The 16,266-nt window shown below is 39.7% G+C and overlaps 2 protein-coding genes across 3 annotated transcripts in view; one reads left to right on the top strand and one right to left on the bottom strand.

The window, feature by feature from the left end:
- The window catches only part of MOCS2 (molybdenum cofactor synthesis 2), a 34,698-nt gene extending 22,019 nt beyond the window's left edge, over nt 1–12,679 (top strand). For both annotated transcript variants that reach the window (XM_077752503.1, XM_077752502.1), the window contains exon 7: nt 12,493–12,679. The gene's annotated coding sequence lies outside the window, so the exon portion shown is untranslated. The remainder of the gene's footprint in view (nt 1–12,492) is intronic.
- The window catches only part of ITGA2 (integrin subunit alpha 2), a 105,948-nt gene that overhangs the window by 2,266 nt on the left and 87,416 nt on the right, over nt 1–16,266 (bottom strand). Inside the window, exons 20-28 of the mRNA XM_077752501.1 lie at nt 16,085–16,226; nt 14,871–14,963; nt 14,126–14,202; nt 13,958–14,041; nt 10,454–10,556; nt 8,730–8,840; nt 7,672–7,776; nt 5,454–5,567; nt 2,149–2,238 (exon numbers count right to left, since the gene is read on the bottom strand). Of these exons, the coding sequence (XP_077608627.1) occupies nt 2,149–2,238; nt 5,454–5,567; nt 7,672–7,776; nt 8,730–8,840; nt 10,454–10,556; nt 13,958–14,041; nt 14,126–14,202; nt 14,871–14,963; nt 16,085–16,226 (919 nt within the window). The remainder of the gene's footprint in view (nt 1–2,148; nt 2,239–5,453; nt 5,568–7,671; nt 7,777–8,729; nt 8,841–10,453; nt 10,557–13,957; nt 14,042–14,125; nt 14,203–14,870; nt 14,964–16,084; nt 16,227–16,266) is intronic.

The raw sequence follows: 16,266 nt of genomic DNA, 5'->3' as shown, positions 1-16,266 counted from the left end.
GGGGGGGGGGGGGGGGGGGGTGTCGAAGACCAAACAAATCAACAACTCAGATGCCTTGTGATTAAGCAATAGCAACTTTTTACCCAGCTCCTAAATATATTGATTTCACTTAACTCTCACTCAGTAGTACTTGGTGTGGATTGTTAAAAAGTGGTAGTAATAGCTCAGGGCTCAAGTTGAACTTTTGAGTGATAAATTATCCTTCAGGCCATGTGTGATCCTTTATGTCCACTTCCTGGGAATTTCTGTGATTTTGTAATAGAATGGCTGCCCTAAGAGTTCTAATGGTAAAATGTATATTTTATATAGTATATATTATGGGTGTGTGTGTACACACACACATATATGTTCTTGATTACAGAAAGAATCACTACCATTTCCTCCACAAAGTATATTAAGAATATTAAGAGCTACATTGTGGGCAAAACAGGGTGACAAAATCTTACTGATTGGTTGAACACTACATGACCCCGGCCAACGAGCAGCTTCTCATTACAGAATTAGGAGTTGGGCTAAACTTGAGTCTGGCCTTTTGGTAATTCTGTTTCTTCTCATTTATATTTTCCAGAGATAAAATAAAACTTTGTAAATTTAGGAATAAAGTAACCAAATTATTATTATTCACTGCTTAATAGCAGTCATAGCTATACTCTCCATCCCAGAATCTCCCAGTCTGGGGTCCACGGATCCAAAGGGATCCATGAGTATAAATTTTTTTCTCGGTTTTTTTAAATGGACTGGGATTCAAATAAATTTAAGAATCACTTAATCTACCCTATAGAGATATGTCATATCTTTATCTGGATTCCAAATATTTAAAAAATCATTCAGAATATTTGGATTCAAAACCTATTTTCATAGACAAGTAATAGTTGGCCTTTGTTATTTACCAATATTGCTCAGAGAAAACCAAGAAAAAACATCTAACATGTTCATTGAAATTGCTAATTTTAAATTTTATTTAATAGTACTTTCTGGAAAAAAAAAAAAAAGACCTCAGCAGATATTCAGATAAACTCTAAATTTTTCTTAAAATGAACTGTTAAGATATCTATAGTACTGCTAAGTTCATAATACTTTGAAGTTGAAGTGCACATTTCCTTTGGCTCCATTTCTGATTTTCCATGCCCCAGCCTCTGAAGAAAGGGTGTAGGCCTTGACTGAGGGTCCTCAGCCAGAGGCCAATCCTCTGTTGGAATAATTTCTCCTGGGACCAGAGTGAGATACCAGTGCTGTGTGTGAGCCTTACTCTCAAGTATGGAGACAGGTTCAGAGTTCACAGGGCCATTGGTTTTTAAATGGCTACAAAAGTGGACTGAGGCCAGCTGTCAGGCTGGTGTTTGGGGGCAGAGTCTTAAACTGGCTTCCAATTTTTAACAAAAGCATGGGGAGGAAAATGCTCAGGGCTCTGCCAGCAGATTAGCTGAGCATGGAAATCCTGCTGTATCTAAATACGGCGTATTCCAACTAGAGGCTCACTGCAAAGGAAAGTTGTCCTATGCCAGCCCTTGGAACAGTGGGCCTTTGTTTTCTCTAAAAGTACATTTCCTTGCAAGATTTTTTTTTTTTTAATCACGGGGAACATTTATAGTTTTCTAGACTATAAGAACTAATGAATGGACCCTATACACAGTGCCAGTATCTAGCTATAAGGAATACTACTTTTAAAAAAAGCCCTGTAATAAATGCCTTACTTTTTAAGCATACTTAAGCACTTTCTCTTTAAAAAATTCTGTAAATACAATATATGATTCAAATAAGAAATGACTTGAATGTTATGGCCTATGATCTAGACTGTTCTGTGAAATCAAGAGAAGAAAGGAAGAGCTGGTGGTGCTGATTTAGGCATGGAGAAGGGAGCCACAGATAGAGGAGCCCCTTGTGTTGTGCCTTCCACGGCACTATCACTTCTTGTCCAGCTTTGCCAACAAGGGGGTTGGGGGTGGGGAATGTGGAGGGCAAGTATTTCACTGACCTTTTTTGAGTAGCAAACACCTTTGCCCAAAAGCTCCACCTCACATCAGATTTTTAGAGTTTCAATTAGATACTTCTATAGACATGTAGGTGAGAAGAACCACCACTACTCTTAAATTTTCAGGAGTGCAATGCCTATCAGAGACTAATGCCCACTAGGAGTGATATACTCACCGTGACTGTGTTTTCTTCGATCACATATATCTGGGGGTTATAGGTGTCGATTTCTGCAGATGCCGTCAGCTGTACTGTCTGGAAGGTTGACTGGAACATAAGAACAAAGAATATGTTATCTTAGCAGAAGTGAATGCATGAAATTGCCATGTTTATTTCCTTGAGGAAAATGACAAAAGTAAATGGCAACTCTGAAGACTGCAGAATCTTTGTGTTCTTAAATTGATGATCTGTGTAGGACCACTCATGAGAAGGACCTGGGGGACTGGACCTGTGGGTGGGTGGGCCCTGCCGCAATGGCAAATTAAACCTTGGCGGGAAGGGGGAGTGGGGTACAGGGCTGAGGGTGAAGTCCAGGCATTGCAGGTTAAAAACAGCTCCCCAGGTGATTCTAACCTGAAAACTGTTGAAAGACAAAGGTTTAGAAATGAAGTTTTTAATTGGGAAAGATCATGGTTCAGATATTTAGAAACTTTATGAAGTTTGCAACATGAAGGAACGTTGCACACTTTATGTTTTTATATATTTACGTAAGTCAAATAATGGAATGAAAGATCAGATTAAAAACAGTAAAAGTACACTTATACTTGACCATGCATGTCCGTAGCAGACCCCCTGAACCTTTTGTCATGCTACATAAGGAGTGATAATTTCAGGTTTCCTAATCCAAGTTTTTCTATAAAAAATACTGTATTTGGTGCAGACATATAGGAAGGACACAGATTTTTATGGTGTTACTAGTAACCACCTAATATGAAATAGCTTTACATGTATTCCTAGATCTAGATACAGAAAAATCATTTTTCAGTGGATACATTATTGATGTGTATTTTTTCTATAATGCAATTATTGGGACTGATGCTTACTTTGACACAGCATACAATGCTCAGATTGGAGAACTGCCTTCATGTGCTCTGGCTACTAGCATTCAGTTTTTCTGGTTACCAAGGCACATGTTTCAACATCCTTCATGAGGTAATTTGCTAAATTATATCTGGGAGGCAGAAGGAGAAGGCATATCCAAAAAGTGAGCAATTTATTTCCTTCCCCCCCTCCTCAGTCTCTGATTTGTCTTAATTTTCTCAAGATGGAAGATTGCATCAGAAGTCAAGCCTGATCACGTGTGTCTTAAACATATTACTGGGGAAACATTTAGAGTATTGATAATGGTTTCCTTTAAAAAAAAAAAACAAAAACATTTAGGTGATGCTGGTGTCATAGTCCNTAATTTTCTCAAGATGGAAGATTGCATCAGAAGTCAAGCCTGATCACGTGTGTCTTAAACATATTACTGGGGAAACATTTAGAGTATTGATAATGGTTTCCTTTAAAAAAAAAACAAAAACATTTAGGTGATGCTGGTGTCATAGTCCCTGTAGACTAAAAAGAATTTCTTTACAACACTGACCTATCTGCCCTCCCAAACCTGGCCCTTTGTGAAGCTGTGTACATGATGCCCTGCAGGGTTAACGAGCAGTGGTAGTTACACCATGCACACCTGGGAGAATGAAGTCACACACCAGCTGGCATTCCACAAGGCTTTGCCTTAAAAATGGCAGCCAGCAATGCCATTGATTTGGAGGCCTGAGCAATCACTTTGTGAGGAAATTACTTGAAATGTTCACTTGCACTGCATCAGAAAAAGGGTGAAATGTTCATGGGGTGTACTACAGGAAAGGAGGTTCATATTGCAGACTGGATCTCCTGGGTGGTCTGAGAACAGGCATCTGGCTGTTAAAAAAGCTGAAAAGAAGGTGAGAATAAACATTTGACCTTTCATGAAAGAGGAAGATGTGTAGGAATTGACAGACAATAACTCTAATGGGAGTTTTTTCAGCTTAACCATAGCCACGTCGAAAAAGCATAAATACATTTCTTCAGAAATTTGCTCGAGAACTGAAACTGCTGCTCTTGAAAATTTTTGGGAAGGTACTTTAAAAAGTCTTAACGTTAAAATAATATAGTTTTACACAAACTCAAAAAAGCCCAAATGCTTTTTATAGAGCCAGCACAATTGCATTTGGATTCACAACAGTTTTCCTTCCCTGCTGGCAAAGATTGCTAGGAAAACATTTGTTCCTCAAATCCAAGGAGGCAAGAAACAATTGGTGAAATCTGGCACCAAACCCCATCAGCTGGGATGGTGGTGTAACTCACTGCGTGCTTCCCATCTTCTAGGATTTGGAGGTATCTGGAAGGCTTGCAAGTTAATGTAGGTAACAAGAAAAGCCATCAAGAAGAAAACCGAGCCCCTCCATGCTCATATTTCTCTGTTCCCCTCCCTGCCTTTCACTGTTCCTTTTCTATTATGTCTTCTATTCAATCCAAGAATATTGCTTATTCCAGGGACCAGTTCAAACTCAGTTCACTAATCTGAAACAAGACTCCATAGCAGGGAATGGGGCTGTTGTAGAGATCATGAAATGATTAGAAAATGGTTGGTAAGTACCTTGAGGACTGATTACTCATTAAAAAAAAATCCACAAGAACCATGAGGACCCCTGGCATGGGGGTGTTTCAGACTAATTTATATTTTGCTACCTTGATCAGAGCCAGCGTTGATAAAACGAATACCTAGCTACTTATGCAGTCAGCTTTAAGGAGCCCTGTCTATCCCTATACTTTTCATGTCTGACAGATTCTGGCTACAGAAATCTCTGCTGAAAGCAGGTATCACTACTGCAGAGGCCTATCTGCCAAATAGAAGAAAACATTGACATAGTTTTGACACCTTCTGTAAACTTTTCATGAGACAAAAGATTTAAAAAGTTGTATGCATACTGGGCTTTCACCAAACAGGAGAGCAGAGTAGTCCCAGGGCTCTAACATAGGAAGATAAACACTTATTGTTGGATTTATCTGCATGGTGGGTTGAGATCAATTAGCTGGAAACACAGGGAATGAGACAGACTTAGGCACTTTGATTTGGACATGTTAGAGGTGACGAGGGAGACAGAACTATCAAGAACATGAGGATGAAGACAGAGCAGGTGGCGCATTGTACCTCAGGACAGCACAGGGGATCCTGACGATATCTCAGAGATTCTGGTGTTAGAGGTGGGCATGGAGTCCATGAAGCTGATGCTTTACAAGCACCGCAGGTGATTCTGAGGCACAGCCAGGTTGGACAAGCTTTGGAAAGGGATGGAAGCATATTGCCTTCCAGGATATAATTGCTTGGAGTCATTTGGGCATTGCTGATATTAGCCAGAATACCACTTTTGTCAAAGGGTATGAATTTATTGACAATGAAACCTTCTGCTTCCTTGCTATTGATAAGCCCAACAAATAAAGCTTATACTTACTGCTGCAAAAGTCCCGTTCCAAATTCTGGTTGACACATTAAGGAAGTACTCTCTTTTGACCTGGAGGTCTTTCAGCCAGCAGGTAACATTACTACATGAAGCACTTCTGCAGTTCTTTCAGGTCGGAGTCAATGGTAAAAAAAGAGAGTTAGTATGGACTTTAAAAAGTAAATGGTGAAAATTTAAAGATAGATAAAACCCAGTGCTGGGGAGGATCTAGGAAACAGACAACCTCATTGAACTGTTAGCAGTCCTAACCCTTCTTCAGGTGACTGTGACACTTGTCTTCAAAAGGTAAAAGGTGCACACCCTTTGCCCACGCCATTTCCCATCTGTGTGGAAGGCCTCGGGAGAAAACAAATGCGTGGAGAAGAGTACATTAAGCCTGTTTATTGCATTACTATTTCTGAGAGTAAAAATGCCCCTAAAATGAAATAATTGTGTTTATCCACAACATACTAAATTATTGAATATACATGCACAAAATGCAGTGCAATTTAGTCATTAAACACAATTGACAAGGGGGCGCCTGGGTGGCTCAGTAAGATGAGCGTCTGACTTTTGATTTCGGCTCAGGTCATGATCCCAAGGTCGTGGGGTTGAGCTCCACATTGGGTTTTGCACTGAGCATGGAGCCTACTTATGACTGACTGTCTCCTTCTCCCCTACCCCCATCTCCTGTCCCTTGCTCATGCTCTAACAAAAACATAGTTGATGAAGATGCATTCCTCAGATGAAAAAAATAGTTGACAGTAAAAGAATCGGTGGTTGCCAAGGGTTGCGGAGTGAGGACTAGATGGAACACAGAGTTTTAAGGTATTGAAACTAGTCTGTATGATACTAATAATTGTGGATACATGTCATTAAACATTTGTGAAAATCCATAGAATAACTGACCTTAAGAGTAAATCCTGATGTAAACTATGGACTTTGGATGATTATGATATTGTCACTATAGGTTCATTGAATGGACCACTCTGATGTGGGAGGAGATTTGGACAGTGGGGGAGGCTGTCACATGTTTGGGACTAAAGGTAGTTGGGAAATTCTGTACTTTCCACTCAGTTTTGCCATGAACCTCAAACTGCTCTAAAAAGTAAGTATATTTATGTTGGGATGAGCACTGGGTGTTATATGGAAACCAACTTGACAATAAACTGTTTAAGAAAAAAATTAAAAGTAAGTATATTTTTAAAAAAGTCAATGACAGATTGACCTATTAAGAAAAGGTAGCATGGTCAATTTATGTAACAGTATACATGTATCTTGGTGTGGATGAATACTTAGATATTACAGAGAAGGATATTCATTAAATACTGAGTGGTCAGCTGTTAAGTTTCTAGAGGACTTTAGTTTCTTTGTAGTGTTTATGTGCTGTTAGTTTTAGGTTGTTCACAGTGATCAGTTGCCCCTTTTACAAACTCAAAACATTTTCACAAAAATAAGGAAAATGCTCAGAGGTATAATATTTCGGCATACTTTGAGATGGTTTCTCCTGGGCATTTTTACATACTACTGTTTAGATAGAAGTCATATTTACACTGTAATTCTATTGTAGTTACTTTAAAAAAATGATTTCATGCTCCTATTTTCCTGTACCCCCTCTCCCTCACTCCATTCACCAAAAAATAAAACCAGTGCAATAAAAGAAAACCAGAATTTCAGTGTTATTCTTAGTGGAGAACTATGGTTTGTTTAGAGTTACTCTTTGCTAAACATTTACTATTTGAGTACTTAGTATGTGTCAAGCACCATACCAGATGCTAGTCTAGCCTCTTTCTCAAAGAAAGGGGCATAGTTCTGCAGCAGGAGATAATAAAATTTTGGAAAACAGATGGTGGCCAGAGGCATCTTAAGCAGCTAAATAAGACATCAGTGATTATGTGGGAGGGAGATGTAAAGGGCTTCACCTTCAAAGCACATATATGCTTCCCTCACAGCTCTTTGCAATGCTTACTTACAAAGTGCCTGATACAAAACAGTAGTTTCACATGGAATCCTTTTGATTTCATGAAATATGGAACATATATTCTATATTAGCGACATAAGTAAATAATCTGGATTTGAGAGTATATTTTCTAAGTCTTGATTCATATAGCCCATCAAAGCCAAAATGAGAAAGTTCTGCCATAGGAGATGGTAGGAGAAAAGTGCATTGATTTCCAGGTAAAACAATGAATCACCCAAAGAAACTGTCACCCCATTAACCTGTCCTCACCAATTCTTTTATGTGCCGGAAATTTTCACTGTTGAAAGATACAGAAGAAGCCGTGTGTCCTATTTTCAGTGGATTTATTTCGGCATTACAACTGATGTCGCCAGCCTACAAAGAAGAATATCAAATCAGTCTCAGGAAGCAAAGTCATCTGTGATGTTCCTCTTAACATGTCAGGAAATCTTGTGGTCACATGTCGGGGCAGGGGAGGAGCCACTAGGCTGTTTTCACTTGGCTGACCTGGCCATACTCCTTGTAGTCTTTAATGTAAACTTGGGGGTATTCAAATCCTCCTGGCACCACTTGGTGGGGCAGCATGGGTGCTTACGGTCTGGCATGTACTAAGACCATCTGCAGTAACAATAGGCTATGAGTGATTTGATTCAGGGTTCTTTTCCATGGACCATTTTAAGATTCTGATTTCCGGTAGTTACCTATGCACACACCCCAGGAGTAACACTACTGGAGAACCAGCTCTAAGTGCCAGACTAAGGCTGAGCCAGTGTCAAGGGTTTTGGCTACACAGTGCTTCTCAACCCAGGCTGCATGTTAGAAGCACCTGGAAGTGGGGGCTTCTAAGGACTCTCTGGTGGTGCTAGCATCTTAGCCCTGGAGATTCTAATTGTCGGGGGGTGGACCTGGGCATGAGGCCCTTTTGATAAAAATGAGGAACCGTGTTGATCACTACCAGGTGGAAGGCCAAGCCAGTGTCTTAAAGATCAGCTACTAATTGCAGCTGTGTGGACCAACTACTTCCCATGATGGGTTCGACCTCATACTTGCCAGTGAACTAACTGCTCAATAGACAGGGCTCTGACACAGTCAGATCTTCACCTGGCCAAAACAAGGCTTTAGGATAATTGCTGCCATCTCCAGTTGTTTCCTTATAACAGTTCCTGTTTCTGATAGAACACTGACTGCTCCTTACCTGGCACTCAGGATGCATAACATTTATCTTCTCAGTTTTCCATCCATAAGATCTGAGACACAATCACCCTACCCTCACGGGGTATTTCCATATTGAAAGTGCACAATTTTATAGGCAATCCAGTTGCCCTTACCTGATCTGTGTGCACCCCAGTCACGTACATCAACGGGTTCTTTTCTTTGGTGTATTGAGGGATGTGGATGATCATGGATGCCATGCTGACTGGGATACTCCCTGTTGTTACCTATGTAGTATGGAAGAAAACATTCTGGTTACTGCTAGGTCATGCACGTGTTGCAAATAAGGTGATCAATAACTTCTGGATTGATGGAGGGCAACTATTAAGTGGTAAGCCTGAGGCCATTTGAAAGTAAGCCTGGTTTTTATAGTCACAGTCGGGTCTGTGTGTCTCATCTGAGTCTCAGCCTCTACAGTTTGAACTGGTGAGTTGTGATTTAGAAGCTGGTTAAGAATACCTGCTGTCTGTTGAGGGGGCCCTACCAGGGCTGAAGTTCCATTTGGCCCCTGACTGGCAGTGTGGCTTGGGCAAGATACTTAACCTCTGTATCCTTCAGTTTTCCTCATTTGGAAAATAAAAATAATCAGCAACTTAGTGCATATGTGCAGGTATAGCATTTGTTCTCATGGATGGGGAGTCTGTTCTAATTGGCCAAGGATCATGTCCTACTGGTTGTTAAACATTTTAAATAACCATAGGATTAATAGTTCTACCAACATTATAACTAACCTGGGAAATGGGTTAACATATATAAAGCACTTGATATAAAGTGCTGATACTTCTTACTCTATGAATGTTATTTTATTGTTACTACTAATTGAGTAAATATCCCATTAAAGAAGTAGTTGCCAAATATTAGCCACATGTAAATTCCAGTATCTGCCTCACAAATCAGGACTTTTAAAGATTTTTTTTTTAATCACCAAATCGTTAGGTTGTAACCATGTAACGAACCAGAAGGAAATGTAAAAAAATAAAAAAAATCAGATGGTATTCACTTAAGGTTGTGGATGAAATCTGTTTACTTTCCAAATTTTCTATAATTATAAAATAAGCATTTTTTCCACAAATTTCCTTTTATGTAACTGATAACAATCTATAGATTAATAATTGCTTACTAATAGCCAATGGAAACTGAAATTTGTGTACAAATGGTTAGTTTCTCAAGTAGAAGTGGTCTCCAAGGATAAATAGCATCTTATATTCCAGAGACTTTTGCTCATGGTAATATTATATTAATACACTGTTGATTAATATTTAACATTTACTTTCAAAATATATCCATTAGCTTTTACCCAGAACACATAGCTATGCACAAAAGCCCCAGCTATTTATTGAGAGTCTTAGTGATTCTCAAAGTATAGCACCTGGACCAGCATCATCAGCATTACCTGGAAACCTGATTGAAATATACATTTTTAGGCTCACCATAGACCTACTGAGTCAGAAACTGAGGATGGAGCCCAGTGACATGTGTCTTAACAGTCTCCCAGGTGATTCTAATACAGATCAAGTTTGAGAACCACTAGTATATTCAACATTTTACTTTATTCTTCTCTTCCTGGTTTCCTTATTTTTTCTTTCCCTTTCTCCTGATTTGGTATGTTTTTTAATGTTTGTTTATTTTGGGGGGAGAGAGAGCGCACACAGGGGAGGGACAGAGAGAGAAGAAGACACAGAATCCAAAGCAAGCTTCAGGCTGTCAGTGTGGAGCCTGATGTGGGGCTCAAACTCACTCCAGAGACATGAGATTATGACCTTAGCTGAAGTCAGATGCTCAACCGATTGAGCCACCCAGACGCCCCATGACTTAGTATTCTTTTGACAGGCTTACCAACCTTAACAGAGAAGATGAATTTTGGACCAATATCTTCAAAACTGTGCACGATTGACGGAATATTCCCATCTGAGGAGACTTCATAGAAATTTATATTGGTAGATCTGTTGAATGATGTTTGTAAAGCCAAAAATTTTAGTTTTGCTGTTGTTCTTGAACTTTAATATTTCTTTCATTTAAATATCTATCTTATAAGTAAAAGTTTATGTTAAGGTATGAAAACATGCTATTTCTATGCTTATGTTTCTAAGGCTAAAACAAATCCTTTAAACACCTATCTCTTCATGAGCTTTCTGCAAGGTTCTTTGTGTTACATATTTATCAATTGTAAAGTTTCTAAAACAAGTACAAATGTGTTACTTTAAAACTGACAGGACCCAAGGTTGCTATTATACTGACTGGTGTATTCATGCAGTGCACACTTAGTCCTTGTTGATTGGATGAATGGATTTATAAGCCAGAGGATTTTCTACTTGGGTGGCTGAAGTACAGTGATAGGATTTTAGCTCCTGCAGTATTTGTTACTGGATGCCGTAAAACAGCGTATACATTTTCTTTACCATTCCTTCTCCCTTTCCAAACCAACTCTAATGCTTTTGGTCTGAACTGAGGTTGGTCAGTGGGTTTCCGTGACTTGTGTAGAAACAGCCTTCCGGGTGGCTGACCCAGACGTTTTATCAGACCAAACCTAGAGGTATTAGGTGATTCGACCTCTTTGCTTGGAATTGCCAACTTGGGTTTGCAAGTGAAGTGAGGACCAGATCAGAGAAATCCCCACAGGACCACTCAACTTGGCACATAACTAGATACCCTTCCCTGTCCTCCTCACTCATTTCTGGGGCTGATGCTGGATTCCAACCAGGATAGCTTCATTGGGACTGTAGGGAGTGGGTAACAGGCATAGGAATCTGAAAAGCAATAGTTCCTTCCACTAAACAATTTAGCATTATTCTTGGATGTTGATTCTATTTCCTAAAAAATAGAACTGGATATTTTCTGAGATCGTTTTCAGGTTTCTTTACTGAATTCTTGTCTTTTTTTATGTTTAAAAACTTTCCCCCAAATTCTCAAAAGGAAAATATGTCATAGGTAGACTTAAATAGATGTGACATTTGTCAAGGGTATGTAGATGAGAGGAAACAATGGTTTGTCAGCCTTACATGGAAAATGGGAAAACTGACTAGAATTTGAAACACAAAACCTGGCCGTATATGCAGGATTTATTCTCTACCTTCCAGAAGACCTCTGTGTAGCCCCTAAGAACAGTTTCTAAATTAGTATGTTCTGTTTTTGCATTTTAAAGAGATCTGACATTTTTCCATTTCTTAAGTTTTCCTTAAGTTACTTAAGTGTAGATGATCAATGTATTTACAAGCAGTTAGCTATACTCTGGGGGCTTCTGTTTTAGAAATAATTCTATCATGGTTTCCATGTATAATATTTGTACAACATAACTGCATATTTATCAGAGTGGTTGCTAAGGGATATGCTCAATGAATGGGTAGAATTTTTTTCCACAAAGTTTGCAAAGGTGTTAATTTTTTTTTAGAGCACTGCTTGTGATGGTTAAACAAAAATGCAAAACATCCAACTATCTCATTAATCTTGAATTGGATACACAAATTATGATCCAGCCAGGAATAGGATAGGTTCGAGCTCTAGGTCTTTATATATAAACTTCTCTAAGGTCATATGTTTTTTTAAAAAAGTGAGATTAAGGAAGGATTTTATTATTCCATTTGGGTAAATGTGTGTGAGTGCATGACATGCATATATCCTGGTAGATCAACAAACCTTGCATCTGGAAGGTATTTGGAAAATAGTGGAATCATCTGTGGGATGACCAGAGCCAGAGGAGGTTGGAGGCATGACCTCACTTTATTGTATATCTTTCTGTAATGTTTAGATTTCCTAGCCATGTACATTTAATGTCTTTCTTTAAAAGAATATCAGGAGGAATGATCTGGGTGGTAGGGTTAGGAATCATTTTAGTTTTTCCACACCGTAATTCCATATTAATTTTTTTTTTTCACCTTTCAGGTATATTTTAAAGGACATCAGATGGTCTTAAAATTCAAGTTGTCATCACAGAAATACAGAGCTAAGATGTTCCTGAAAGTGAAGTCCCACTTCCATCTTGTACTTATTTCATGTCGGGAAAGTTGTCTGGACAAATTGGTCATGGTGTGGGAGTGGAATGAAATAAAAGCTGTTTTGAGGAAAAACATTCAGGATATGAATCAATGTAGGTAGGAAGAGAAAATAATCATGTAATGTGGTAATCTCAATCTCTCTGGATGCGTTGGTCTTCAATTCTTTCAGCAATCGTTTTGGAATCTGCAGTTACTGATACATTTTTCAAGGACGGATGACTTGGGCTGGACCAGTTTTTGCTTTTGCTGTTTTCAGTTCACTTGATATAGGAGCATTCTTTCATCTTTGCTCATGTGTCTCATGCTCTAGACATAATGACACATTTTCCTTTTTGTTTCTGCTCGGTGATCTAGTGCATGATCTATGTGTTCCATGCTTTTGGGGGTTGGGGTGATGCAGCAAGCTGGAGAAACCTGTTACTGAACACTGTTCAGAGCCTGGTCTCAGAAATACAGTGCAGCTCATTTTCGAGGCACCACTGAGCTGTGCTAGGAAACTGCCTTCACGCCTCACTAGGTAGAGAACTCTGGTTCCCAGGCCTAGAGGTGGGCATCACCTGCGGGTGGGTACCTGCCTGCATGGCTCTGCTCTAGTGTGTCTGCACCTATGAACCTGCTTCACTTCCTGCCGAGGATTAAGGTGACACATCACCCTCCTAGTGCCTGTGGTTTCCCATGTGTTAGACACTTCAAGACACCTGGCACAAGATAGCTGATACCAACCGGCATCATTTTGCCACTGCTCCCAGGTACACTTGCTCTGGCAGGCAAGATAAGGGAATAAAACATTTCTTCATAGACGACCTCATTGGAAAATGCCTCATTTCCCCTTGGTTGAAAGAAACCCATTATGTTAAGTCAGAAATTTTCCACCCCGAAACTAATTTTCTATGATTCAGTTTAATGTTTATGGTGGACCTACTATGTACAAAGCATTGTGCTTGGGGTTCTGGTGCTTAGAGGTGGGGCTACCGCTTGAGAGCTCATGCGGATAGTAGGAAGAAGCATGGAGAAGAAAGTGGTGCCACCTCCGCAGGGCCCAGAGAGTTCTGCTTTGACCCTTTGGTAAGACTGGCCCCTCATCTGAGGGGCTACAGAGGAAGTGCTCTGTGGCCTATGGCAGAAAGTTTGCTCCCTGCTTTTCTGGTGTTGCTCTCGGTCAGTAAACCTCAATAGTTGTGTAAGGTTTTCCTAAGGACTGACTTGTCCCTGAACTTCCCCTGTCCTAGTTGACAAGGGAGAAACCTGTAATTCAGATTTTCTAGTTAAGAATGAACACACAGAGTCATGAGCCAGATGTGTTCCAAACTGAGTGATATCAGTGGCCACAGGCTACTCACGGTTTCACCTACCTTGTTATATGAATATCAGCGTCATACAGCAGAGGGATTTTGAAATTGACCAAATTATCTGCCTTGTTTTCTTCAGAGCTTTCGCTATTGGAATGAACATTAGGAAATTACTTTGAGAACGATTATTGAAGCCATCTATCATCAATTCATGACTTCATTAGGTGTTACCTTAAGGCTTGGAAATTGAGAGACGCCTGATTCTGAAGGTTTTGAAGATTGAAGTCAAAGTTAATCATGAAAGTCACCTATAAGCAAAATTGAAACCCATCAATCTATGATGATTTGTACTCAGGGACCAATTACAAAGATGTTTCCCAGAAAAGCAAACTCACTCCAATTTGATCCTGAATTTTATATACCTTAAGCTTTCATCTCTGTAGAATATCTATTTGTCCACTTTGCTTCATTTAGCGTGCCTCCCCTTTAGAATTAGAGGGCTTACCTTTCAAGTGACATGTATAGATCATCACATCACGGCCAGATCTCCTCTGAATTTGAAAGCTCTGTGCTGATTGGGAATTTGCTTAGCAGGAGTTAAGAAATGATATCTGTGACTCTATACAGCACTCTGACTAGTGTTGGTCAATGTATGAAAGAGAGACAGAGACAGGGAGGGAGGGAAGGAAGGAAGGAAGGAAGGAAGGAAGGAAGGAAGGAAGGAAGGAAGGAAGGAAGGAAGGAAGGAAAAACTCTCCATGTCGCATGTGCTTTTGAAATGAATTGCATGGGGAAAAGTCCCACGTTTATTAATAACTTAAAATTCAGATATTTTTAAAACTTCTTCTACACAGCTAGTTCTTTTTAAGGGCTGTCAAATTACATTACCTAACAAAGAAGGCAAAATGGTGGGGTGAATTAACACTAGTGCCGAGGAGGAGCTAGTGTGGATTTGATGATGAAATGTAAGTTGTACCTGTTGCTGTCTCTTTAAAGCAGGGTAGCCTACATCACAGGTAACAGACTTCTGAGATGAAGCAATCTGGCATATGACTTCTGTTCCATCAACCTGAAAGACACCAAGGAAGCAATGATCAATTAGTATGTTGTGTGTGTGTGTGTTGTGTTGTGTGTGCACACGCACACGTCCACATACATGCTGAAGGATGTGTAAACCAAATGGACATCTTAGCAGCAGAACTGGTTCACACTGAAGTAATTTACTGTCCCCCAAGATTTGGAAATCTTATATTGTCCGGATAGCTAATATACTATTTTTGTTGCTAACAGGACACCCAATAAGCCAAAAGTGAGGTCAAATACTGGAATTTTCCCCCAGAAGTAAATTCCAGTTCTTCTATTTCAGAAGCATAGAATAACTTTAATATTTAGAAATGCTGTCTTTAGTACATACCTTTCTCTCAATTTATTTGAAGTTAATAGTTTAAAGAAAGGAAAGCAAAATCATATTGTTGGTGTTTGTATTTTAAATAATTTAAAGAATGTTTTTTAGTTTTCCTTGTTTCTTTCCCCCTCTTTGAAATAAGAAGGTCTTATTTGGCACAGGAAATTGAAGCATTGAAGTCACAATAGATTTAGAACATTAAATCTGTTAAGTTTGTGTTGACCTTTTTCAAATTCTTTTGTCAAGTAGTGAATTTGGGAAATCTCAGCTTTTGCCTCCTCTCCCTTTCATTGCTTGGTGGCAGAGGAGGGGCCAGAGGGGCATGCATGGCCAAGTGCGTTCCTGGTATAGTGATCAAGTCAATATGATTAACTGCTCGCTGGAATGCATCTTCTTGGCAGTAGCAAGGCCTGTGGTTACAAAGCCTGGACTCGGCTGTGGGACTCTAATTTCTCGGAGCAAGTGCAGCTCCAAGCATCTGTGTGGCACCTCAGCGGCCTCCTCACACAGATGGCTTGAGAAGAGTTATGGTAGGTGTCTGGCCAAGTCTCAGGCCAAAGGAAAAACTGACCACGCTCTGAAGCAGGACTGGTCTAGATATAGAGCCAGGCTATGTTCTCACGTGGTTTAAATACTTGGGAGCCCCAAAGTTGGGACTGATCACACTGAAGGGTAAGGTACTTCTTCAGACAGCACACAGAACCTGGGGGTCTGAGTGCGAGGAAGACGGTCGATTAACGACAAGCAGGAGACAAGAGCAGTGAGCACAAAGTGTCATCACATACCGGCATGGTCCAGGAAGCAAAAAACAAGTTTTCTGAAAAATCAATAACAATTCCAGTGTTGTAGGCACTTTCCCTTTTATTCTTCAGCATTACTGAAAATGTTAACCTTTTGTTTTGGTTGCTGACAATAAAGGGTTGATCTCTGTTACAAGTGAAAAGGAAAGGAAGAAAATTATTAAGGT

This window comes from Crocuta crocuta, unplaced genomic scaffold, assembly GCF_008692635.1.
Source record: "Crocuta crocuta isolate KB4526 unplaced genomic scaffold, BGI_CrCroc_1.0 scaffold181, whole genome shotgun sequence".
Lineage (NCBI taxonomy): Eukaryota > Metazoa > Chordata > Mammalia > Carnivora > Hyaenidae > Crocuta > Crocuta crocuta.
This window is presented reverse-complemented; position numbering and strand designations above follow the sequence as displayed.